The sequence below is a fragment of the Taudactylus pleione genome, unplaced genomic scaffold, assembly GCF_031769625.1.
Source record: "Taudactylus pleione unplaced genomic scaffold, aTauple2 ptg000114l, whole genome shotgun sequence".
Lineage (NCBI taxonomy): Eukaryota > Metazoa > Chordata > Amphibia > Anura > Myobatrachidae > Taudactylus > Taudactylus pleione.
In genome coordinates this window covers 8,661,781-8,689,728 of record NW_028284516.1, presented here as the reverse complement: position 1 = coordinate 8,689,728, position 27,948 = coordinate 8,661,781, and the positions used below count along the sequence as shown (strand labels likewise).

The following is a 27,948-nucleotide window of genomic DNA, read 5'->3' as shown; positions in this document are numbered from 1 at the left end:
CTCTTCTCCCTCTCGCTCGGCCATCAGGACGACAGACTGGTGTTGTGGCTCCTGATCGCTGATGAAGCTCATCAAATTATAGTACCACAACATTAGATGATACACATCATCGGTGCCTGCGCCAAACCTCTTTGAATCGTCCACATTCTTCTTCTCCTTGATGTAGACCGTACCCAGGTTCTGGATTTTGTGGCGGACTGTTTTCAGGTCAGCATCTGCAATTAACTTTTTAGTGTACTCCAACAACACCTCTAAAGCTGCCAATTTCTGAGACTTATTATGGTATTGTCTACAGCTTATCCACCATAGACATTATTTTGACTGTAGGATCTCGAGGAATTCAGTCACAATCTCGCGCTCACTATCCATTGATAGTCCTAGTAAGAATAAAAAATAAGGACATATAAATATTTAAGTATTATTGTAAATAGTTTTGTGATTTTTGATGTTGTTAATGTTAAATGTTTTAATGTCTTAATATGTTTTTTAGGCAAGATTTTAATATGTTTGTTATGGTATTGTAATATGTTTATCTTTTACAGGAATGTAATGTGTTATTATTTGTATTGTAATGTTTTCTTTTTTAAAGGAATGTAATGTGTTTTTATTTGTATTGTAATGTTTTCTTTTTTTTTACAGGAGTGTAATGTGTTTTATTTGTATTGTAATGTTTTCATTTTTTACAGAAATGTAATGTGTTTTTATTTGTATTTTAATTTGTTTTTTTACATGTTTGTAATATATTTCTGTTTACGTAATAGATTTGTTTGTTGTTGCAATACATTTGTTTATGATGTTATATTACAATATCATAAACAAATATATTACAGCAATATAAACAAAGGTAATACATTTGATTATGCTGTTGAAATATATTTTATGTTGTTGTAATAGAATTGTTTATGTTGTTGTAATGTATTTGTTTATCTTGTTGTAATACAGTATATTTGTTTTTGAAATTTTCATATATTTGGAGTGTTTTCTTGTTATTTATTAGGTAGCCCGTGACATTGGTGGCCAGTGAGTGGGTAGGTGGCTTTGTCATTCGGGCGGGCAGTGGCTGGGTCATGCATTTATAGGTGGGTGGCACACATTAGTTGGTAGGTGGGTGGCACATATTGGTGGGCAGTGGGGTTGCATTAATACAGTACCAATACTCACCAAAGTGCTGAAATCTAGACTTCAGGTGTGCAGGCTCCCAATCGTGCTTCCGTCTCCTTCTATCCACGATGCTGCACAAGATGGCGGATGGGCATGTACAGGGTCCTGTCTGTCAAATTCCTCGAAGTACGATGAATCGTGAGATACATTGTTAGTAAAAAGTAATCACGATCGGCACCACATGTCCCAGATTGGCAAATCTGCCCTACAGCATGGCAGATCTGAAGATGCGATGTATAACGAGCGGGGACGCGCATTGGCATCGTGATCGCGAGTGAAAACTCACGATTTGGCCATATTTTACATGATTTGTCATCACACTTCATCAAAATCGGCCAACTTGGGTAAAAAATCGCTGTGTGTGTAGGCACCTTAAAGACAGTCAATTTTTTTCGGTGTGTTAGCTGCCAGTTTTATGGTGGTTTTCAAAACCCCTGCTTGATAAATCAAGGGTTTCTATTCTATTCTATTCTTAAATTTTGCCCTTAGCATGCAAGCAAATTTGTCTTTATTTTAGAGCTCTTCTCCGGGAGATCTCTGAGAAGATGCCTAAGGGGCAAGTGCAGGTGTCTAATGATGCAATTCACATCATAGTGGTACTGCCCCCGCAAAATGCTGCAATTCACTGCATTGCACACTGAGGGCGGGGTAATGATGATGCAATTTGCATTAAAACACATCATCAAGGCCCTACACACTTCACTATGTTAAAGGATGGAATCTGAAAGGGTGATCTACTCTTCCCTTAGCCCAGAAGACCCTTCTGCCAGTTTGACCCCTCCCTTTGTCACTTTGGTGACGCCTACAACACATACTTTCCTACTCTCCTGCAATGCCTGGGAGGCTCCGGAAAATCGTGTGGCGCTCATGGCTGGCAGGAAAAGTGGGCAAGTCTCCAGGAGCTGGCCGGCACTCGCCCCCTACAGCCTACTTACTGGGTGAAGTGGGTGGTCCAGGCGGCAGATAACGCGAATCATGCTGAATCACGTCATAATAGCTATGCCCCTCGCTTTACAATGACGGCAATCTCTGCATTGTATAGCAGGGGTCTCATATAGTTTGGATGTTGAGTCTGCACCAGTTAGAAAAGGTATATATAACATGTAGTTTTTCAGAACCAATGTAATGATCTATCTATCAATCCATATTAGATGATCCTATGTTGGTGGTGCTCCCAAAGTTTTTGTGCAGTACACATAAATATTAATTTGCATAAAGGGCAAAAAAAAGGACAAAAGATAGGTTTTTTGGGGCACTCTAGAAGTAATTATTTGATACAAATGTATCAGTAACTAATTAAGTATTTATCCAATGGTAATAGAAATCAATCTAATAATTAAGTAAATACTTATAAGCTTTGATTGGAAGGTTTCAAGTATTGTATATTGTGTATATTTTGCAGTTATATTACCTTTGAAGGTACTATACCAGTAATTAACTGGCTAGGTTTCTTGTTTAATTACACAATTTTACCAATCTAAGTGATTTGTGTCTATAATATTTGTCTTTCTGGTCAAATACTGGACAATCTATGTATATACAGTGATTTATATTGCAAAAATGTATTTCTAAGAGGGAGAGATTATATGTGGATTAGCATGTATGAGCAGGAAAATAATAAATGCAATTAGCTCAATACAGGACAAAATATTTATTTTATATGTATTTTTGCTTAGATCCTATCATTTATGAAAATTATGTTCTCCAGCTATACCACATAATCTTGTACATTTTGTAGCTCAATGATTGTTTTTTCTGTATACTTGATTATATGATTCATGTAATATTTGTCAATTATTAAAAGAGTGCCCCAATAAAACTATCTTTTGTCCTTTTTTTTGCCCTCTATGCAAATTAATATTTTTGTATAGCAGGGGGCCTGGCCACAATGATGTGACTGCGCCGCCACTTCTCCCACACTGCCTCATATGCCGAGCCATGCCTCCCGTTGTGCCTCCCAGAGGGAGCGCCAGAAAGTTGATAACTATGCTACAACATGAGGAAACTTTCAAAATATTTTCCAGGGCCACTTTACATTCCCAATACTTCCCTGCTGGATGAAGGTAGCTAAAAAACAAAGCAGATTTCAGCAATGCTCCCTGTGGATCAACATAATAAAGGGAATTAATTTGCAATTCAAATCTTCTAAACAAATAAAGTGATTTTAACTTGCTGATAGATTGAACAATGAGCTCAGTGATAATACTGATGATGTAGTTCATACTATTAACGAGGGTGGTTCAATAAGTTCTCTATTTCATTCTAATTTCCAGTCAGGCCAGAGCAGGTAGACCACTGAAGCCATTAGACTGTGCCTCATATCATACTATTAACGAGGGTGGTTCAATAAGTTCTCTATTTCATTCTAATTTCCCGCCAGGCCAGAGCAGGTAGACCACTGAAGCCATTAGACTGTGTCTCATATCAGTCATACTGCTCCAACATCAGTTGAATGATGGCTGGGCTGGCGGAAACATGGTCAAACATTGAGGTGCGTAGTGTGATCAGTTTTCTGCATCTCAAGGCACATTAGCAGCTGAAATTCATCGCCATCTTGTCGAGGTGTACGGTGATAACGTCATATCACTGATACAGGTTTGGGTTTGGTGCACTGTTTTTAATAACGACAGGACAGAAATTCAAGATTAACAGCGATCCGGCCAGTCAAACACGTCCACCACAGATGACATTTGAGTTGGTGATATTGATGAACATCTCAGTGGGTACTGTTCACAACCTCCTTCATGAGCAGCTGGGTTACAGGACAAAATGTTCACTCTGAGTACCCAAGCAACTCACAGAAGTTCAAAAAACCAATAGGATGAGATTGTCTCTTGTGCACTTGATGCGGTACCATGAGGAGGGAGTGCAGTTCCTGCAGCGTATTGTTGCAGGCGATAAAATGTGGGTGCATCATGTGACACCAGAGATGAAGCAAGCATCCATGACATGGGAATACGCATCATCCCCACCTTCAAAGAAAGTCAAAACATTCCATCAGTAAAGAAGGTCATGGTGACCATGTTTTGGTACCACAAGGGCGTGCTTCTTCATGATTTCCTTACCAAAGAAGATACTGTGAATGCTGACCATGATTGTGACACATTGAACCAGTTGCAGAGAGCCATTCACATGAAAAGGCGTCAACACATCACGTGACTACAACTTGCCCTTCTCGGAAGATAATTTAGCAAAAGTTCTGATAGCATGGGTATTAACAACAGTCTCTCCACTCAAGAACTTGGGACTGCTGCAACCATCATGATTCTTGATGCCTTTCACACTGATGATTTTTAAATCTTGCATAGCCTCTTTGCCTATCTTGGATTGCCATTCATACCAATCAGTATGCCAATTGATATCTTGAGACTCACTGAATGCAAGGTTTGCAAATTCCTCATCATATCTTTTAGGTGGCTTGCTTATATTTGATCTTGCAGAAGATCTTTTATGTAGTTGAACTTCCATACTGATAGTCCCGGACTCAGATATATCTCCAGCAGCTGGTACTGTATGTCCAGTGACACATAATTGTTCTGTATATTATATTCCAACTTTTCTTCAACTTGTGTTGTCTCTTTAAAAATAACATTTCATAAGTTAACAATGTTTTTGGTATTCGGATTCCACAATCTGTAACCTTGGCTCTCATGGCAATAGCCAAGCAAGGGATGTAGTGACTATGCCAGCGGACGGGATGCCGGCCATCGATATACCAATGCCGGAATCCCATCGCTCTGGAAAATGCCAATGCTGCTATCCCCAATGGGATCAGGAAACCAGCGTTGACATCCCTACCGCCACAATCCCGAACATAAGGTCAAGGTAAGTATTTGCGTTATCCCAGAAAAGTGGGGTTTGGTTTAGGGACCCCCAGGGGCAAATTAGGGTTAAGTGCCCCCCAGGAAGAGTCAGGGTTAGGCTGCAGGGAGGGGGGTTAGGGTTAGGCACCACACATATTTGAAAGTACTATGTCAAGTGGTTTTGTAACTCTGCTGATTTTGGAAACAGCTATCGGCTTTGTTTACCTGCAATACAGCTCTCATATACGTGGTTCTCTGCGTTAGTCACTAACATTCCTGTAACCATTCCACTTTGTACAGTGGCTTCTGAACACTGTCATATCCAAGGTGACCAAATCTTCTATGTCAAAATACCAGTGACTGTGATTCAGTTATCTTCATAACAATGCTATGTATCAGCCCAACAGTGCTATGTGACAGCCCATCTACTGTTTCTCACAATGCATTTTCCTTGAGCTAAGTGAACTGTGTGGCTTGTCTGTTCTAGGACACTGATGGTGATAAGATTTGTTTCCAGTTCTGGTACATAAAGCACATATTGGATCTCTGTGACTTTTGTTCTTGTCCCAATTTTTAAGTTAGCTTCAATTGTCCAAACTTTAGGTGCTGTAAGGACTTGATTGTCAATTTTTTTGATAGTGATATGGTCACATTTGTATAACTTAATGAACCATTCCTCATTGGAACTGAAACGTCTTGCTACGCCCAAATCGATGTACCAGCAATGTTTCTGCGGTTATCTGTAACACTCAGGGCTGACTTATCTCTGCCATTGCAATTCTTGCTTTGTATAGTATTCCTATTCTTTTGCTTGCGCTCAATTGCTTTGTGACCTATCTTGTGACAATTATTACACTTGAATTAAAATGCTCAGAATTTTTCATTCTCTGTATGTAATGCAGTAGTTTCAGCATTCAAATCACAGGTCACATATTCTTGAAACTGTAAAAACTTTGCTTTGACTGTATCTGTTGTTAACTTTACTATGTTTACCTCTAATGCAACAACCAAGAATTCAAACTCAGACGTCAAGTTCTGCAGCATTGCCGTAGCAATCTCCTCATAATCCACTTACGTTCCAACAGACATTAGTTGCTGAGAGACAGACATCATGTCTATGTAATAATCACTGCTGCATTCATTCAACTTGGTGTTATACAATACACGTCTTAAATTTATCCTCCTTTTGCTGACTCTATCCCATGTATTATAGACATGTGTTGCTCTGCACTTAAGACTTTGGTTCCCATGGTTATCTCTATATCATCTGGGCTTGCATCTACATCAGGGTCAACTGTGACCTTCCACAACATTTAACACTTTAATTGCATTTCCATTGCAAACCTCATTATGTGTATAGCTCCTGTATTTATGATTCTTACAGACATAATTGTGCAGCTCCTGTACATTAATCAGCTTCACTGCTGCTATACTGCACTGGAAACATTTTGTGCTGTCTTCACTCTGTGTTTTTATGCAGCTTCTGTGCACTGACTAGCTATTGTGCTGACACACTGTGCTGGAAACAATTTGTGCTGTACTCTCTGTGTTCTTATGCAGTCTGCACGGGATGCAGTCAGGAAGTCGATGGTCAAAATGCCAATCACCAGCTTCACGACTGCCAAATCCCAGCAGGGTACTAATGACAGGCATCGAAAACCCAACGCCTGTCATTATACCTACACCAGGAGCCCGACGCCCGGCATACCGAATGTAGGTAAGCCAGGCGGTGGGCGCAGGCAGCTGTGGGGGGGGATGGTTAGGTTATTGGCTCCTGGAGGGGGGCTTAGGGTTAGGCACCCATCCCAGGAGGGTTAGGCTAGGGGAAGGGGGGATGGCAACCCCGGGAGGAAGTTAGGGTTATGCACCCCCCGGGAGACAGGTTTGGGCAGCGGGGACAGGGGGGGTTAGGTTTAGGCACTTACAGGGGTGTTAGGGTTAGGCACTGGGGGGAGGTTAGGTTTAAGCACTTCTAAGGGAGGGTTAGGAGTACGAGAAGATTAGGGTTAGGCAGTGTACTTACCCATTGGGATTTAGATGCCTGCCAGTCTTCTGCTGTCGGGATTTGAACCACCGGGCATAGGTCCAGTGGTCATCCGTACTGATCCCGTCTGCACTACACATGTGCCTAAGATGGCATCTGTATGCTGCACTGGGCATCTCTAATTACTTGTATATCTGGGTATCTGTGGGTGCTTGGGAGCCTGGCCACTTTACACCTGTATGCCTGGGCCCATAACCTGTTGGAAATAATGTGTGTGCAGGTGTTGATATTGCAGAGTTGTTAGGCACACACCAGTGGATGACTCAAACTATGAACAGCCCAGTTACTTAACCAATGGTGTTGGTTTATTGAAAGATAGCAGTTACAGCCGTACTCACTGTTACATTTACTGGTAATGGATCGGAGCAGGGTTTTGTACAGCTTACCAGCTGCTGAATATATGCTGCAAACAAGTAGTGGTGCAGGGATCTGGAATAGCTTTATAGCAGGTAATTAACTGGGTCTCTCATAGGTGCTAAGTACGTGACTTCTGTCTCCCACCATGTCACTCTCACAGTAAAGATTGCTGCTGTCACAAGTGCAGTAGCACATCAGGGTGGAGGTCAGACCTCCCTGCAGGAGTGCATTGCTTTCTAACAGACTCAACATCTACGTATGTTTTTTTAGCCATCCCCTAGCACCTCCCAGTCGTCGTTCAGAAACTTCCCTCACATTTCTGATATTATGGGTCCAAATCTATACAGACATTCCTCACTTAACAACCAAGTTCCGTTAAAGGAATTGGTTGTTAAACAATCAATTATAAAATTAAGCTGGAAAGAAGCTGGCACATTCAACAATTTTAAATGGTAAAAATAGAATGAAAGAGTCAGTGAAAGCATCAACAGGATATACAGTACTGTATTGTATATGCATAATTATAGTACAGTTTTGTATACATGTACAGTACAATACAGAACTGTACTGTATACATTACTGTACTATACCTGTATACAGTATGCACAGTAATCATTTAACTGTATTGTATTATGAATAAAGAAAAGAAAACTGCTTTACTTTGCATAACTTGTTTTATTTTGCTTTTTTTTACGTTGCAAAACTTTTATTTTGAATAACTGTTTACTTTGCATACAATAATTTTGCATAACTCCTTACAGCACTGTACAGTACTTTGCAGAACTTGTTTGTTTTATTTTGCACAACTTTGCTACTACTAGTTAGACTTAGCATAACTGTTGCATACTGTACCATTACAGAGCATGAGCAGGACAATCGGCATAAAAAAAACTAAAGATATGAAAAACAGACATTCTAGCCAACAAATCCTTTGTCACACGCCGGCTTGGAGACCCCAGAATCAGACCCCGTTGCTTACCTGTGCGGTCGCTGACCCGCGCTGTCTTCCGGCTCCCGCGCTGTACGCTGTTGTCCTCTGGAGGGTCCCGCTGCTGTGCTGCTCCCACGCCGGCTCCTGCTTACCGCTGGTCCCCGCTGACTACCTCCAGGAAGCGCTGTCCTCCGGTCCATGGGCGCGGCCATCTTGGATTGCCCATGTGACCCCACTTCCACCAATGAGGAGCCTTCTCCTTCTCTCTCAGCCTGTCAGCTCCCAGTGTCCACTATAAAAGCATCCCCAATGCTCACACAAGTTGCCAGTGCAACTAGTTTCTTAGTTTAGCTAAGTAGCCTTCCCACTGCGCTCCAGCCGCTCCACGTAGCCTCTCAGCTACCAACGTCTACCCACGGCTATCCAGCCGCTCCACGTAGCCACTCAGCTACCAACGTCTACCCACGGCTATCCAGCCGCTCCACGTAGCCTCTCAGCTACCAACGTCTACCCACGGCTATCCAGCCGCTCCACGTAGCCACTCAGCTACCAACGTCTACCCACGGCTATCCAGCCGCTCCACGTAGCCTCTCAGCTACCAACGTCTACCCACGGCTATCCAGCCGCTCCACGTATTGTCTCAGCTACCAACGTCTACCCACGTCTATCCAGCCGCTCCACATAGCCACTCAGCTACCAACATCTACCCACGGCTATCCAGCCGCTCCACGTAGCCTCTCAGCTACCAACGTCTACCCACGGCTATCCAGCCGCTCCACGTAGCCACTCAGCTACCAACGTCTACCCACGGCTATCCAGCCGCTCCACGTAGCCACTCAGCTACCAACGTCTACCCACGGCTATCCAGCCGCTCCACGTAGCCTCTCAGCTACCAACGTCTACCCACGACTATCCAGCCGCTCCACGTAGCCACTCAGCTACCAACGTCTACCCACGGCTAACCAGCCGCTCCACGTAGCCACTCAGCTACCAACATCTACCCACGGCTATCCAGCCGCTCTACGTAGTCACTCAGCTACCTACGTCTACCCACTGCTATCCAGCCGCTCCACATAGCCACTCAGCTACCAACGTCTACCCTAGGCTATCCAGCCGCTCCACGCAGCTTCCTAGCTATCTCGTTACTGCCACATTCCTCAAACCCTGTCAGTTCGCTGCACCCTCTCATGCGGAGAAACTTCATTAAGCCAAGCCTCCTCCAGCGAGCGTCTGCGCCAAATAATACAGATCCAAGGCCCAGTCCGGGAACACAGCTCCTAAATTCCACGGTTGTGACAGTTTGCACTGGCCAGATGGACTCGGCAAGTGGTCAAGGATCTGGGATAGAAGCCTCGCAGGATGTACTATCCCGTCTGGAAAGACAGGAGACCTCTCAGGCTCAGCTGATCCAATTTATCCAAGATATGTCGTCACGCCTGGACAACATCCAGTCCTTACTGGCTCATCCCGCTCCCGCTGGCTCCCAAGCCGCCTCTCCTCCTGTGGTGTCACCTGCTCCTCCGGTTCTACCTCCTGCTTGTCTTCAGCTCTCCCCTCCGAGCAAGTTCGATGGCAACCCCAAATTATGCAGGGGTTTTTTAAATCAATGCGAAATCCAATTCGAGCTACAATCCGCCAACTTTCCGATGGCCAGAACCAGGGTGGCATATATCATCTCTCTACTCTCTGGCCAAGCACTCGATTGGGTCTCGCCCCTTTGGGAGAAGTCGGACCCCCTGCTCTCCAACTACCCCGAATTTGTTGCTACATTTCGCAAAATCTTTGATGAACCCGGAAGAACCACCTCCGCATCAGCTGATATTCTACGCCTCCGTCAGGGCAGCAGGACAGTCGGCCAATACGTAGTCCAGTTCCAGACTCTGGCTTCAGAAGTCAATTGGAACGAGGATGCCCTCATCGCTGCCTTCTGGAGTGGCCTTTCTGAAAGGCTCAAAGATGACCTAGCTTCCCGTGACCTTCCAACCAGTTTGGATGGGTTAATCTCCCTCTGCAACAAGGTGGATCTCCGTCACAGGGAGCGTGCCTTGGAAAGAGGCAGATTTGATCGTGGAAGGCCACGTCCAGTTTCCCACTTACCCTCTCCTCCTCTGGGCGAAGAACTCATGCAGGTCAACCGCTCTCATTTATCGGCTGAGGAGCGTCAGAAAAGGCGGAGGCAGAACCTCTGTATGTACTGCGGATCTCCGCAACATTTAGTTAAAACTTGTCCCATTCGTCCGGGAAACGCCTCCTCCTAACTTATGAAAGAGAGATTAAGTTAGGAGTTGCCATTGAATCACAAAGGAAGTCTGATTCCACCATCCAGGCTCATTTAAAGTGTCCTCGAGGTTCCAAAGCTGTATTAGCTCTCCTGGATTCCGGAGCGGCAGAGAACTTTGTCACTACTGAATTTGTCCAGAAGCATCAAATCCCCATGGAAGCATTGCCTCGAGTCATCACTTTAACCGCCATCGATGGTAGTCGCATTTCTAGTGGAACCATCACCCATCGTCCAACACCACTTAAACTTACCATTGGGGTGCTCCATTCCGAACAACTATCCTTCCTAGTGATTCCCAAAGCCTCTCATTCTTTAGTCCTCGGATTACCCTGGCTACAGAGACATTCACCTCAAATCAATTGGACCACCATGCAAATAATCTCCTGGGGTTCCAATTGCTTCAAAGGTTGCCGTCAGCGGGTAATACCTATCAGATCTTCCGTTGTACGGGATTCTACAGACCTGCCCAAAGCCTACGATGGGTTTCAGGACGTCTTTTGCAAACAGAGCGCAGACCTGTTACCTCCCCATCGTGATTGGGACTGTCCCATAGATCTGATTCCCGGGAAGAATCCTCCTAGGGGCCGAACCTATCCTCTATCTCTCCCTGAGACTCAGGCCATGTCGGAGTACATTACGGAAAACTTAAATAAAGGCTTCATTCGACCTTCCACGTCTCCAGCAGGGACTGGCTTTTTCTTCGTAAAAAAAAAAGATGGTGGCTTGCGCCCGTGTATTGACTACCGGGGTCTTAATGAAATAACTATTAAGAATCGCTACCCTCTTCCTCTCATCACAGAGTTATTTGATAGAGTCAAGGGAGCCACAGTTTTTTCCAAACTCGACCTAAGAGGAGCCTATAATTTAATTCGTATCCGTCCAGGCGATGAATGGAAAACGGCCTTCAACACCAGGGATGGGCACTACGAGTATCTCGTTATGCCCTTTGGCCTCTGTAATGCTCCGGCCGTCTTCCAGTTTTTCGTCAATGAAATCTTCCGGGACCTCTTGTACAAGTGTGTGGTCGTTTACTTAGACGACATTTTGATTTTTTCTCAAGACCTCCAAACTCATCGAGACCAGGTCAAACAAGTCCTTCTGAGGTTACGGTCCAATCAACTGTTTTGCAAATTAGAGAAGTGTCTGTTTGAGGTCTCAAGTGTACCATTCCTAGGATACATTATCTCCAGAACAGGCCTTCAAATGGATTCGTCAAAACTACAAGCCATTCTTGATTGGTCTCTTCCTTCTTCCTTAAAATCCATACAAAGATTCCTAGGATTTGCCAATTACTATCGCAAGTTTGTAAAAGGTTTCTCGACTCTGGTAGCTCCGATTACAGCCCTCACCCGCAAGGGAGCAGATCCAACTATATGGCCCGTCGAAGCTACCTCTGCATTTCAACTTCTTAAGCAAGCCTTCATCTCCGCTCCCATCTTAAAGCAACCAGACTCCACCCGGCCCTTTATCCTGGAGGTGGACGCATCCTCTGAAGGTGTCGGTGCAGTGCTCTCCCAGCGATTTAAAGATGAAAAACTTCATCCCTGTGGTTTCTTTTCCCGGAAGTTTTTGCCTGCAGAGAAGAACTACACCATTGGAGATCAAGAGTTACTCGCCATGAAACTAGCCCTCGAAGAATGGCGATATCTTCTAGAAGGAGCTCATTACCCCATTACCATTTTTACTGACCACAAGAACCTCCTTTATCTTAAATCTGCAAATTGCTTGAACCCTCGTCAAGCCCGGTGGGCAATGTTTTTCTCCAGATTTAATTTCAAAGTCTCCTATCGCCCCGGTTCACAAAACCTCAAAGCCGACGTACTCTCCCGTTCCATGACGAGCAACCCTGATCTACCCATGGAGCAGCCCCAACCAATCTTGAATTCCGCTTCCTTCGCCTCTACTCAACTATCTTCTATACCCCCGGTTGGGAAGACTTTCGTCGCTCCGGAACTCCGCAAGAGGTTACTGCATTGGGCTCATGCTTCCCGGTTCTCTGGTCACCTGGGTATGGATAAAACCCTAGAATTTATCCAGCGGTCCTATTGGTGGTCTTCGATGAAAAAGGACGTCAGGTCTTATGTGTCTTCATGCATCAAATGTGCCCAACACAAGATACCTCGGCGGGTTCCACACGGTCAACTCCAACCTCTTGCAATTCCATCTAAGCCATGGACTCACCTATCTATGGATTTCATCTCTGATCTTCCTCCATCTCGGGGCCACAACACAATTTGGGTTATCGTGGATCGTTTTTCTAAAATGGCTCATTTCGTACCACTTACTGGGCTTCCGTCTGCACCTCTACTCGCCCAGAGCTTTATAAAAGAGATCTTCAAGCTCCACGGCCTTCCTCAAGAGATCATCTCCGACAGGGGAGTACAGTTCGTAGCGAAGTTCTGGAGGTCACTCTGCTCAGCCCTTCAGGTAAAACTCAAATTTTCTACCGCTTATCATCCCCAGACCAACGGTCAGACCGAAAGGGTCAATCAAGACCTGGAACAGTTCCTGCGCACTTTTGTCTCCTCCTCCCAAGATGACTGGATTGAACTTCTTCCTTGGGCCGAATTTGCCCACAATAATCATTATCACACATCCACCAGCTCAACTCCGTTTTTTACAGTTTTTGGTCAACATCCTCGAGTGCCAGATTTCCCTCTTCTTCCCACATTAGATGTGCCTGCGGCCAAAATGTCCCTTCAACGATTCTCCAACATCTGGGAAAAGGTTCGTTCCTCTCTGACTAAAACGTCAGCCCGGTACAAGAGATTTGCTGACCGCCAAAGACGAGCGATTCCAAATTTCCGACCTGGGGATATGGTCTGGCTCTCTACCCGAAACCCAAGACTCCGAGTACATTAGATGAAATTTGCTCTGCGATTCATTGGTCCATTCCCAATCATCAAAGTCCTGAATCCTGTGGCTTACAAGTTAAAGCTTCCTCCATTTCTTCGCATTCCAAGTTCCTTCCATATTTCTCTTTTAAAACCACTAGTCTTAAACCGATTTCAGAAGGTCCTGCCTAAAGCTTCTAGTGTTCAAACACAGCAGGGAGAGGAGTTCGAAGTTGACAGAATCTTAGATTCCCGTTGTCGATACAACCGTCTTCAATACCTTATCGACTGGAAGAATTATGGTCCGGAGGAACGAATCTGGATAAATGCCTCTGATGTCCATGCACCCCGTCTGGTCAAAGCGTTCCATGTGAAGTTTCCTCATAAACCAAGGAAGTGTCCGGTGGCCACTCTTGAAGAAGGGGGTACTGTCACACGCCAGCTTGGAGACCCCAGAATCAGACCCTGTCGCTTACCTGTGCGGGCACTGACCCGCGCTGTCTTCCGGCTCCCGCGCTGTACGCTGTTGTCCTCTGGAGGGTCCCGCTGCTGTGCTGCTCCCACGCTGGCTCCTGCTCACCGCTGGTCCCCGCTGACTACCTCCAGGAAGCGCTGTCCTCCGGTCCATGGGCGCGGCCATCTTGGATTGCCCATGTGACCCCACTTCCACCAATGAGGAGCCTTCTCCTTCTCTCTCAGCCTGTCAGCTCCCAGTGTCCACTATAAAAGGATCCCCAATGCTCACACAAGTTGCCAGTGCAACTAGTTTCTTAGTTTAGCTAAGTAGCCTTCCCACTGCGCTCCAGCCGCTCCACGTAGCCTCTCAGCTACCAACGTCTACCCACGGCTATCCAGCCGCTCCACGTAGCCACTCAGCTACCAACGTCTACCCACGGCTATCCAGCCGCTCCACGTAGCCTCTCAGCTACCAACGTCTACCCACGGCTATCCAGCCGCTCCACGTAGCCACTCAGCTACCAACGTCTACCCACGGCTATCCAGCCGCTCCACGTAGCCTCTCAGCTACCAACGTCTACCCACGGCTATCCAGCCGCTCCACGTAGCCACTCAGCTACCAACGTCTACCCACGGCTATCCAGCCGCTCCACGTAGCCTCTCAGCTACCAAGGTCTACCCACGGCTATCCAGCCGCTCCACGTAGCCACTCAGCTACCAACGTCTACCCACGGCTAACCAGCCGCTCCACGTAGCCACTCAGCTACCAACATCTACCCACGGCTATCCAGCCGCTCTACGTAGTCACTCAGCTACCTACGTCTACCCACTGCTATCCAGCCGCTCCACATAGCCACTCAGCTACCAACGTCTACCCTGGGCTATCCAGCCGCTCCACGCAGCTTCCTAGCTATCTTGTTACTGCCGCATTCCTCAAACCCTGTCAGTTCGCTGCACCCTCTCATGCGGAGAAACTTCATTAAGCCAAGCCTCCTCCAGCGAGCGTCTGCGCCAAATAATACAGATCCAAGGCCCAGTCCGGGAACACAGCTCCTAAATTCCATGGTTGTGACATCCTTCATCATGTAATGCGTCATCATTGGTGTTATCAGGATCTGTAGAGGGCTCGGGTAAGGGAGATGATGACAAGGAAATGGAAGGACTTGTAGGGGTAGGGGTACTAGGTGTAGCTTTTGAGAAGAATCCTGTTAGTGTGGTCTGCTTTGTAATTTTCTTTTTTTCTTCATAAATTTCACGATAGCATCGTAAAAGTTAATTAATTTGCCGTTCTACTTTCGTGAACCTTTCAACATTTGGATCCATACCCTCTAGTTGTAACATAGCCGCATTCACTTTGGAGAACACACCAGTAACCCCTTTACTGTGAACTTCTTTTGTACTTCTTCCGTTCTTTCCTCTTCTCCTTCTTCCAACTCTTCCAGGTGCTGCTGCACTTCCAACTCTATTAGATCTTCATTAGATAGCTCTCCCTCGACATATTCCACTAATTCTTCAATATCTTCCACTTCAAGATCTAAATTAAGCACAGTTGTTTGATTTATGTCATCGACCTGTTCATCTATGTCAAACACTTCAACATTATTCACAAGACTTTTTAGGCATTTTTTCCATATGACTTGCATACAATTTTCTGTCACTTCCTCCCAAGCGGATTCTATGTTCTTTATGCACTGTAAAATGTTGTATGATTTACAAAAATCATGAAGGGTTACGTCATCATTTTCTGTTGCCGAGACAATTTTGGAAAAAGTTGTGCGCAAATAATATGCTTTGAATGTAGCTATAGCCCCCTGGTCCATTGGCTGTAAGACAGCAGTGGTGTTTTAGGCAGATACACTACCTTTACATCTGAGTTAACATCATCAAGATGCAGGGGCTGTCCTGGGCAATCATCAAGCAGGAGGAATATTTTAAAGGTAACACCCTTGTCCAGACAATAAAGCTTGACTGGGGTTATGAAGCAGTTGGTAAACCAATCCTCAAATAAAGCTTGTGTCATCCATGCCTTGTTATTTGCACGATATTATATGGGCAGCATGTGCTTACTGACCTGCTTGATTGCACGTGGGTTCTGGGAGCGATAGATGAGCAAAGGCTTTAACTTAAACCCAGCAACATTTCCACCCAGCAACAACATGACCTTGTCCTTAAAAACCTTGAAACCGGGTATTGTTTTAGATTCTTTGTGTATGTTAGACCTTTCGGGCATTTTCTTCCAAAAAAGTCCTGTTTCATCCACACTGAAGATTAGTTCCGGACGGTAGCCACTTTTCTTGATGATTTCATCAAATTGGTCAACAAATTTTTCAGCTGCTCCTACGTCAGCACTTGCTGCCTCACCACTGATACTGCGATTATGCAGGTTGAATCTCCGACTAAACCATTGACACCATCCATGGCTTGCCGTAAATGTTTCTGCCGATTCATCCTCCTCACGTATCTTCAAAGTTTTAAAGATACTGCGTGCCTTGGCTGGAATAATTGAAAGGCTCAGTGGCATTTTTTTTTGCATATGGTCATCAAACCAGATCGCCAATCATTTTTCCATTTCATGAAAGAGGCCTTTCCGCTGCCTAGTTATTATGGCTTTAAATCCTGTTGATGCTTTTACTGATTCTTTCACTTTATCCATACCTCCCAACATGACCCTCTCCAGGAGGGACACAATGCTCTGGTCCTGGACTTCCCTGGTAATGTATGATTGGTGGAGGCTCCAGAGGTGGGGCTGCGGTACAGTCCAAAAGTCAAATAGGGGAGTCACACCAACTGCCAGTGAGTCCCAGCCAGTTATGTTTGGCAGCGTGTGAAATGACAGTTGGTGTGACTCCCCTATTTGAAATTTGAACTGCGCTGCAGCCCCAGCTCTTACCAGGGAAGTCCAGGACCATAGCATTGTGTCCCTCCTGGAGAGGGTCATGTTGGGAGATATGCTTTATCTTTATCCTTCAAGATTGTTGAAATGGTTGAATGTGCCAGCTCCAAGTCACCTGCTATCTCTTTAACTTTCTTTCCAGCTTCATAATCACTTATGATCTTCATTTTCATGTCAAGATCAATAGTCTTCCTTTACTTTGAGCTCCTTTTCTCTGACTTCTCCTTCTCTCTCATCTCTCATATCTCTCATCTCTCTGACGTCTGACACTGAGATGCCATGCCCGCTGCCTGTCGTTAAAGAGTCAGGGCGGGTCGTAACTCTGAACGGTCGCTAAAAAGTCAGCGCGGGTCATAAGTTCGAGGCAGACGGTAACGCGCGGGTGTAGTCGTAAGTGCGAACGGTGGGTAAACAGGTAGGTCATTAAGTGAGGAATGTCTGTACTGCGATTCTGCATCTGCTGCAGCCCCAACAAGCCGAATAAGCGCATTCTGCTAATGACAGTCAGGAATGACAGTCTCAGTCTGACGTATGATCAGCAGAATGTGCTTCCAATACAGGAAATACAGTATATTTTACTTCAAAGCATCAAACATACCTGACCTATCATTTGTGTCGTCAAACTCCACATTAAAACAATGACCCATGTTAACAAGTTTTCGGGATGTCTTGGGGTCATAGTAGATGTACAGAGGCTTCAAGGAAGAATCATACTTCACTTTTTTGGTATTAACATTAATCGGTGACTGACGAGGTCGTCTGTGCTCATTACGAGAGGTAGACACACCCATATCTGGGCTCTTCTGAAAAAATAATAAGATAGCTGTAGTAAAAACAGTGCTGACAGTTTATTATGATAGTTAACGTAAAACAAAGAGCATTCTGTTTGCTTTTCAAGGATTCATCCTGGGTGCTCAGCTGTTGAGTCTATCTGATCATAATTTATGGTATGTACTCATTAGTACATTGGGGTAGATGTATTATAGTGGCACGTTAAGTGCCGCTATAACGCTTCCTGCTTTGCCTCTTTACCGAGGCGAAGCAGGAAGCACTACCGGTGAGATGTGTGAACATCTCACTGGCCGGAGAGGGGGAGCGTTAACTCCCCCCTCCGGCGCTACCCGCTACAGACCACATCGCATCAGCCTAGTGCTGATGCGCTGTGTCTCTGTCCCGGCCGGCTCCAATGAGCATGCGCGGGATCTTGCAAGTATCGCGAGATCCCCGCGTGCAGCCCTGGAGCCGGTAGCTGCCACAGCAGGGACAGCGCTGTCCCAGCTGTGGGGATAGGCTAACGCCAGGCTGTAGCTGTCGATAACGATAACGACAGCTACAGCCGGCCGAACGGTCAGACGATCTGACCGTTCGTACATAGCCCAGGCTGTCGGCGCTGCTATCTTGTAGATAGCAGCGCTGATAATAGCGCCCCTGTCATTTACCGCCCAGACCCCCGATCATACATCGGGGAGAAACGGTATCAGCGCACTTAACGTGCGCTGATACCGTTTCTGGGCTTCATACATCTACCCCATTATGAGATGTACTGATCTGCAGTATGAGCCAGCAGGTGAAAGCAGTGCACGTTCCCCATCAGAATGTCAGAATTACACAGGAAATTTGTTTCTTGCTGTGAATTTTCAATTTCCCAATGAGGTTGATGTATGAAGCAGTGAAAAGTGTGGAGAAGTGGACCAGTGGAGAAGTTGCCCATAGCAACCAATCAGCTTGTACCTATAATTTTATAGCATGTACTGTACTTGATCAATGCTACCTGGAAGCTGATTGGTTGCTATGGAAAACTTCTCCACTGGTCCACTTCTCCACTCTTTTCATTGCTAAATCATCAAACCCAATTGGCTACTGAGTTATTGCGCTGAATGTGGATGTGATGCACAAGCTGCCCTTTTTTAACATAATTCATATACCTTATTAAATATAATCAATATTAATTACTAAAGGAATAGTTTAGCTTGACAAGCAAACATACAGTATACTGTATATGCTGCATTCAGAGAAGTACACAGGCTATTTTCATATGACTAGAACAGAATACTAATTGATAATCAATACCATTTTCCTGGGCATTTGTATAGTCATGAGATTCCTTCTGTGCCTCTATAAATAGTGTATGGGAGATTGGTCTTTGGACAATAGACCAACACAGGAAACATAATGGGCAGGGAACAACATTTACTGTTTAGCAAACAGTATGAAATTCATACATACAGAAACAAGCATGGATTGACATCTAAATTTTACAGAGTGAGCATAAGTGCATTATACAATGTACAGTAAGTGACTTTACTGCCCTCGTATATCACACATTCATTTACCAATTATGTCACGTGGCAGATTGTTGCAAATTCATAGCATAAAAAAAGCAATATGTGATGCAAACTGAATTATATTCAACTCTGTAATAGGTCCTTGTACCTGGATTTACTGGCGTAACACTGATCATAGGGATGACATATAGGGCCTGATTCAGAGATGAATGGAATTGCTGAGCCACACACAAGCCGCTGTGCAATTACGTCTATCTCAAATGCTAATGCAGCAGGAGCTGTCTGTAGGAAACACACACCTCCTTGCTGCATCTGCGATCCCAGCGCTGGGGTCGCAGCCTGGGATCACCACTGGCAAGACAGATGGGTGTGCATGGGAACTGCACAAAGGCCCCTACTCTGCCCCTGATTTAATAATATGTGTAGTGCAGAAAAGTCATAATATATATTTTCAACTAGATTGTGTAAAATCACTGTGATCTATTTTATTAGGAAAAAATAGAAGACCAGCGATTCAGGACTAAAGATAGTGATTTCCCTATAAAGGGGCTACAGTAATGACTGAAAGCCATCTGAGTCTCAGTTCATGTATCCAAAATATGTCACTTCTGGGCTTGTGAGGTCCCTCAACCTTGACTCACCAAGCACAGAAACAGTCTGTCTACTACAGTGATATCTCTCAGAGAGATCCAAGGGTGGCGTCTCATTGTTAATATAGCTCTAACTGTATTTCCACCATCCCCCAGCGTGTGTATTGGGAAGATAAAGACATTGGTAGCAGTGAACATAAGAGGACTGTTCTATTTTTCACAAAGCACTTCTGAAAAAAAGATACTCATATGGACAAGGTATTGTTTACTAGCTGAAGTACCTGGCGTTGCTGGGTTTAAATCTTCAAGTTATTAAGCTTTATTATGTGATGTCGTCCAAACCCATCCAGTGGAAGGCCCAGAACAGGCTCCCTGGGTCAAAGGTCGGCCCGTCGCACTCCGCCGTGAGGTCCGGCCGGGACCCCAAACACTCCATTAGGCATCCCTGACTAATTGCTACCCTTCTGTGAAGTTTTCATCCAAATCCATCTAGTGGAATGCCCAGAACAGGCTCCAAGGGTCAAAGTTCTGCCCAGTGTACACCAAGGTTAGGTCTGACCGAAACTTCAACCCCCTAGTTTGTCTTTTGGGATCCAGTGTTACCACTCTGTAAGTCTTTGTCCAAATCCATCCAGTGGAAGGCTCAGAACAAATTCCCCAAGTCCAATCAGGCTCCCTGGGTCAAAGTTCTTCCCAGCGCACTCCGCGTGAGGTCCAACCAGGACCACAGCCACTCCATTAGGCATCTCAAATCAATTGCCACCCCTCAGTGAAGTTTTCATCCAAGTCCATCCAGTGGAAGGCACAGAACAGGCTTTCTAGGTCAAAGTTCTTCCGGCGCACTCCACACGAAGTCCGACCAGGACCCCAAACACTCCATTAGGCATCACAGACTAATTGCTACCCCTCTGCAAAGTTTTCATTCCAAATCCATCTAGTGGAATTCCCAGAACAGGCTCCCAGGGTCAAATTTCTGCCCAGTGTACACCAAGGGGAGGTCTGACCAGAACTTAAACCCCCTAGTTTGTCTTCTGGGATCCAATATTACCACTCTGTAAGTTTTTGTCCAAATCCATCCAGTGGAAGGCTCAGAACAGGCTCCCCGGGTCCAATCAGGCTCCCAGGGTCAAAGTTCTGTCCGGCGCACTCCACTGTGAGGTCCAACCGGGACCACAGTTGCTCCATTAGGCATCCCAAATCAATTGCCACCCCTCAGTCAAGTTTTCATTCAAATCCATCCAGTGGAAGGCCCAGAACAGGCTATCCCATCAAAGTTCTGCCCAACATCCCCGGATCAAATTTCTGCCCAGCGTACACCAACAGGAGGTTCGACCAGGACCTCAAGCCCTTAGTATGTCTTCTGAGATCCAATGTTACCACTCTGTGAAGTAATCCATCCAGTGGAAGGCTCAGAACAGTCTCCCCGGGTCCAAACAGGCTCCCTGGGTCAAAGTTATGCCCGGCACACTCTGCCGTGAGGTCCAACTGGGACCCCAACCACTGCATTAGGTATACCAGAAGGGGGGGCTGCTGGGGACACAGAAAGGGTCTGTTGAGGATGGAGACACAGTTCTAGGGGGCTTTTGTGGATGGAAACACAGAAGGTGGGCTGCTGAGGACACTACTCCATACCGCAGCATAATGAAAACTAGGAAGTGGCTCGTGGGTATGGAATTCCCTATGAGGCCACGCCCCTTGTTATGTGATCACACCCACTTTTCCAGGAACTCACGCGCCTTCACCATGTGCAAATTTACCCCCCTTCCACACCTTCCCCTATCGTGGTGTATCCCCTGTCATTATATTCTGGATTCGCCCCTGTCTGGACCTGTGCTAAATTTTCATTGATTCTTGCTGTGGGATGTACAAGGCTGGTTTGCCTTCAACAAAATTGCGGCTTTAAATCCTGAGGCAGAAATGTGATTTGGGTAAATCGCGCTTCATAACATTTCTCCCTTTGCAGACCTTGGAACATTTTTTTATTTTTCTAGATGGAATTCAATTAAGTAACTGAGGGTCTGATTCAGCAAGGAACGCAATTGCTTATACACATGCAATCGGCCGATTGTTTCGGTCTGTGTATGCTTATGCATCGCAGTGCGTGTTCGGGAATCGCCCACTGCGATCGGGACTGCGATCGCAGAGACTACACAAACCCATCGCAGAGTGATTGACAGGAAGTGCCGTTTGTGGGTGGTGATGGGTGGTGGTTGGACGAACGCAGACATGCCAGTGTGTTGGGATGGCGTTGCAGGGGCGTGCATAAATTAGCCACTGCTATTCCATACACAGCCTGTGGCCTAATTGCGTGCACTGAAGTTAGAGTGAGGTCTGACCTGCCTTAACTTAACTGTCTGACCTGCCTCGGACTGTAATAAGTCCGATATTACTCGATGTTACCGATTATTTCGCTATATTGCTAAAGTATAGGGATGTGAGAAAGGGGAAGTGGGCGTCATTATGTTAGGCTACGAACACAATGCAAATGCAGTTATTTACATACTGTGTCACCGCTGATATTAGCAACTACGTTGCGTGCGTATTAGCAGAATAGCGATCCTTGCTGAATCAGGCCCTGAGTGCGTCTCCTGAAAATCCACTATAGTATGTGAGACATTGCATGGCATGAGATAAAATCAATCATCAGACGCTGTGATTGCTCTGTAAAACACAATGTAGTGTATGTGAGTCATTTAAGCCCTTTATTTAAAGTGAGTGGTTAATTCTCCTGTAAAAGCTCTCAGTAAATTTTCAGGCTCTATATGAACAAGCAGTCCAGGCTGTGTAATATTATTCCCTAATTGGTTTTGGCATCATCATCAAAGATATTGCTTACATCTAGCCACAAAGAGCATGTTGTATACTTGCTACCCCTGACACTAGCACTGAAAGCTCTGCCTTATACTGTAGTACGAAGACTTCAATGGAACACAAGAGGAAATAGAAGAAAGGCTGCAAAATATTCAGGTATTTCAAATAACACTTACAAAGTTTCTACTAGGTTTCCAGGCAACAACATTGCAAATGACAGGAGCAATCAATCCCAGCATTGTTAAGGGAAAACAACATGTGTGCCTTAGACAAAAATACTACAGCAATTATCAATGTTTGAAAAAGGAAAGTTAAACTGTGTATATGGCAATGACTTTCTAGATGAAATTCATAAATTGATGAACCTGTTATATCACTAAGGGACAGGAATGGGATTGATATCCCGCGGCTCAAGAGCCGCCAGTTCAAATCCCGACAGTGACAGGCCGACAGGTGAAGATCCCGACGCCCGGGGGTAAGTATGCTAACCCTGCCCTCCCCCCCCTAACCCTCCCTTAAGGTGCCTATCCACTAGAAGACAGGCAAAAGACTGCACGAATACGAAATTGCAATCGTGCAGTCATTTGTCAGTCTGCAGACTTGCTCAACCGTCAGGTTGACCAGCATGTTTGCAAAATGATAGATGTCTAAAGACCAATTTTTTAAACAATCTGCAAACGATTTTCAAACGATTATCGAACAATTATCGAACGATCAAACAATATCGATATCGTCATCGTTCAATTGCTCATTTTAATCGTCTAGTGGACAGGCAGCTTTAGGGGTGCCTAACCCTAACCTCCCTCCATGGGTGCCTAAACCTAACCCCCCCTCCCCGCACCCTAAACCTAACCCTCCCGGGGGTTGCCTAACCCTAACCTTCGCCCCTAGTGCCTAACCCTAACCCTCCCTTCCGCTAGCCTAACCCTAATCTTCCTCAGGGGGGTGCTTAACCCTAAGTTCCCCAGGGGGTCCGTAAATCTAACCCCGGCATCCCCGGGCTAAGTGTATACTTACTCGGCAGATAGGACGATCGTTCCGGCGTCCTCAGTGTTCCGGCGTCGGGATTAACATAGGCGTCGGTATTTCAACGCCTAAATTAAATCCCTTGCCGGAATTACGCTGTCGGGATTGAGAGGCCGCCGGTCTCATAACTACATCCCAAGGGGCATATTTATTACAATCTGCATTTTTAGTGTGCATGCGATAAATAATATTCGCCCAAATTCGCATTGTGAAAATAAATATTTTCACATGAATGTACTTGCTTTCTCTTGCCAGGAGACTAGCTCCAATAAGAGCTGGAAGCAGTGTGATAGTTTAACGCTATCACACTGCTTCTTGGTTAGGGTCCCTGGCAGCCAATGTATATGAGTGGCCATTGGTCGGCACATGCGTCACGGGGGAGGACAGGGAGGGAGACCATAGGCTACTATAGGGTAACGCCACCTGGAGATGGCGTTATCCTATCAGGGCCAATCTCCGGAATGCAAGCAGCAGATATATCTGCTGTAATACCCCAGAGTACATCTAGTGGATAGCTTGGTAAATCCGGCAGCACAGCAACCCCCCCATAGAAACATATGTCGGTTGCATTTGCAGACGAAAATGGATGGTGCGCGGCAGATATTGAATTGTTCCGTTATTTTTATATCTACAGCCGCAACTCGCGGGGACTTGCATACTTAATTATCGCAAGCCAATTGGCCATAGATAATGAATAGGCTCCTAATGGAGCACAACCCAGATTAATTACAAAGATTGATAGATGTTATTTTATTTCTATAATGTTGACTCTATGATGATAACGTTGTTAAAGACTGTTATTATGTAAGCCACTATGTAATAACTGTGGAAGGCTGTTATGTTTCCAGCATGTGTAGTGGGAGCCTGAGGACGCGCTTGGCATGACATAACAGCTGATACAAAGATAAATATATCGAGAGCGGAGGCAAACACATGGGCAGAACATGGGCAGAGGAGGACCCATCGTAAAATGGGTTGTAAACTACTAGTCATAATAAACAGCTAATACTTTATATAGAAACTCTTAGGTAACAATGAATATAATTTCTACTATAAGTTATTGAAAATTAAGCAAATTGTAATGTTGAAAATTACAATTGTTAGAAATAAAAGACTCAATTGATAAAACACTACTATGACTTCCAAACTGTTATTGAACTTAGTTTATTACAGTTATACTGACACAACCCTACTGATAAATCTGCTCCAATTAACAAGCGACAATCACAATTTTTACATTATTCTTAAATGACTGCTTTGCTGGCTACTGTTTTGCTGGCATCACATATTTTGTGTCTGTATCTGTCATTAGGTAAGAGCTGCAATGTGGAGATTGCTGGCACTTGACCAATACTGCATCAGTGTTTTATTCTTGATTCATAATAATTAGGAATATATAATAACATTGCACCTTACATTCTATATATACAAAGCATCAGATTCCCAGAGAATTTCATTAGTTATCACTGTAAATGGATATCCAATAGCTTTAAGTGATAGCAGCTCTCTTTCAGATATTATCCTGCATTTTCATTCATTTATTTTCTATATACTTACCGATGGCAGATCTTGTCTCTCCTCTGTCTCTTCTTGTCTAACTGTGCGGTCTTTACTATTCCATATAACTCAAAACATATCAGCGTCACTCACAGCAACAAAAATACAGTAAGTCAGACTGGTTTTACTAGCCAAGCCTTGTAATGCAGAAAGGGAGGAACTTCCATAGGATGACAGGACGGCTGTATTATAAATAGTACAGTAAATGTGATACTTATTTTAACAAGCAATTTCCTAAGAGATGTCTGGTGCTGTGCTATGTCTATGATTTGCATATATCTAATTATCCACAGAAATGTAAAAATGTAGGAGCTGAACAGAACATGGATCTAACCACCTAAAGTTGTATAGAACTATAGTCAAAACTTATTGAGCCAACACAAAATGAACATACTGTATGACATAATAGTATTTGGGATGGGGTGTATGAGATGCATATTAAACTCACGTACAACATTTCGCCTCTTGCTGCAATCAACCTTTCTTTTCAACTATTTTTACCCTGGAAGTGACCTAGCAAGGCATGACAATATATATTAAACAGTCTATTTATCTTACGGAGATAATTAAGAAGCACCCTCCCCTGTGGTAGATATCCCGGAGTATTTATTCCATTGGCCTGTGCCGGCTGTCTCCGGCAATAACTTGCCTATGCAGTGCAAGACAAAGCCTAATAAAACAGGAAAGTGGCAGCTCACTATCCTATCACGATAGCCTTCTCCGAGGCACCAATAATCAAAATAAAGTTGGCAAATTATATTAAAATAAATTTATTTTTTAATATATTTCTTTTTTTTTCTTCTTTTATTGAATCTGCTACTGGAAGTCTAAGTTCAGGATTCCAGTGCAGTGCGTGTGTATGACCCCAAAGGTGTGACCAAGACTGGCCTGCGAAGCCTAAAGTCTCTTCTTACTGCTGCTACCCAATAGCATTGGGAGCAGAGACTTGAAAACCTTTCGAAGATTTTGATTTGATACATTTTTGATATTTGATAAATAGAACCAAATTTAGACCACAGAGAAATTTTATAGCATCAGGTCGGTAGTATTGTGAAAATCTGCATTAAGACATAACTTTTTAATTTACTTGTTTTCAAAGTAGAAAATATCCAAATAAAAGAGAGTCACTGTATTAAGGGCATTTGGACTTGTGTGGTTATATTGCTGACATAGCCCACTCTATTCACGAATGCTGAAGGAATGAGGCTGCCGTACAAGAATTCAGACTGCATCTGTTGAGGTGTGTAGTAAAGATGGAGGGAACAATCTAAGTATGGGGAATATACAGGGCCATAACAAAGACTATGCAAGAGGGGCAAACGTTCAGGGCACAAATGTGACAGGGAGTGCATGGAATTAATATTTTAGGTTCATTTGGTGACAATTGATGGCTTAGGTGATGTCACATTTCTAGTTCCGCCCAAAAGTGGCAGATAATTAAAATATTTCCTTAACTGTGCTGTACTTTGGCAGAGATAATCGAAAGTACAGTATAATGTAATTAAAGTGGCTGGTCTAAAGTACTATGAGGTTGGGCTTTAATGTGATGTTTTTACAAGCTTTCTATGCCCTATGTGTGGCTTTGTAAACCTAATAATCAACAAAATAATTGTAAAAAGCTTTATATTTTAGAGATGCAATAATAAAATCAATAATAGTAATACAAAATATATTTTTTAACAAATAACAAAAAATGTATGCAGTACAAATGCACACTTGCAAACCAGCACACGTATAGCACATTGAAATCCTCAAGACTGAAGATGGCATGCTCACACAAATGCATAAATATGCCTTATAAAACCGCTTTATTTGCAGACAGACAGGGGCGGGTGCAAGTAGCGGATATTGATAATGACGATTGTCAGCACTAACTCAACTCTTGTAACTGGATGTTTGTGAATGCTGCCTGGATACCGAGTTGTGCTTTCTTTGTCGCTGAGGCCCAGGTTGTGTTTTTGTCAGTGTGCTAAGAAAAATTATTATTGATATTTTTTTGATTGCACGATACAGGGTGTTGTTTCTTTCTGCGGTGGTAGAGAGTTTTTTGCAGTTAATCTGATGCCTGTTTGCAAATGGGTTTGCTGCACATAAAATAGATGTATTACAACATAGATGAAAGTGTCATGGGTTATGTATGCGTGGGGTAAGCTAGACACAATGATACTTTTGCAGACCAATTTTGAGCTCTGCAGACAGGAAGAAATATGCACATTTTATGTGGCTCTTTGTAAATGTATTTATTTTCATTTTGCTACCAACCCTGCAATAGCCCCTATGGGGCACATCCAATTAAGTGCATGATTTTTGCGGTAAAAATTTCCGCGGCCATCACTTTAACATTTAAGTAGCACCTTCTAGAAGTTAATAGCTAGAATCTAATTGGTTGCTTTGGGCAACATCTCAATTTCTAAAAACTCTCATCTTAGTAAATTTACCCCTAATACTGTTTATTACTGTCCAAGATAAAAATATGTTGATATTTAAAAATGCTACAAATGCCTGATATGTGCATTTTTATTTTCAAAAAGTAAAAAAAAAATGATAAAATAATCTTTTTTTGTTTAATTACAAACAAATAAAATGAAAAATGCAAAAAGAAAGTAGATAAAAAAAGTTGATTTGAGGGTAATTTTAGGTAAATTTAAAAAAAAAGAAAAAAAATTATAAAAAAAAAAATTATTTTTCCTTTAAATAAATAGTAGCGTTAAATTTGGGGTGCATCAATTAACAAAAAAGTTGATTCTGGAGTAATTTGAGGTTTTTTTTAACAAGCCACTATGACGTAATTATTAATGGACTAATTAAGTTAATTGTAAACGTCCAATCTCCTAATTAGTCATGGGGTGGAGGTTCGAGGGGTTCTGAAGAGATTCTTTACATTTGTAAGTGGGGGACTGCAAGAAAAAACCTCAGCGG

General features: G+C 44.0%; 1 protein-coding gene across 2 annotated transcripts in view; it reads right to left on the bottom strand.

Annotated features, from left to right (window-relative positions):
• The window catches only part of LOC148524937 (carbonic anhydrase 13-like), a 56,965-nt gene extending 31,849 nt beyond the window's left edge, over window positions 1-25,116 (bottom strand). Inside the window, exons 1-2 of one of the 2 annotated variants that reach the window (XM_088471398.1) lie at window positions 25,030-25,116; window positions 17,359-17,563 (exon numbers count right to left, since the gene is read on the bottom strand). In XM_088471398.1, the coding sequence (XP_088327524.1) occupies window positions 17,359-17,551 (193 nt within the window). In that variant the 5' untranslated portion in view covers window positions 17,552-17,563; window positions 25,030-25,116. The remainder of the gene's footprint in view (window positions 1-17,358; window positions 17,564-25,029) is intronic. The other variant, XM_088471399.1, reaches the window with a different exon arrangement.
• Window positions 25,117-27,948: the final 2,832 nt, after the last annotated feature.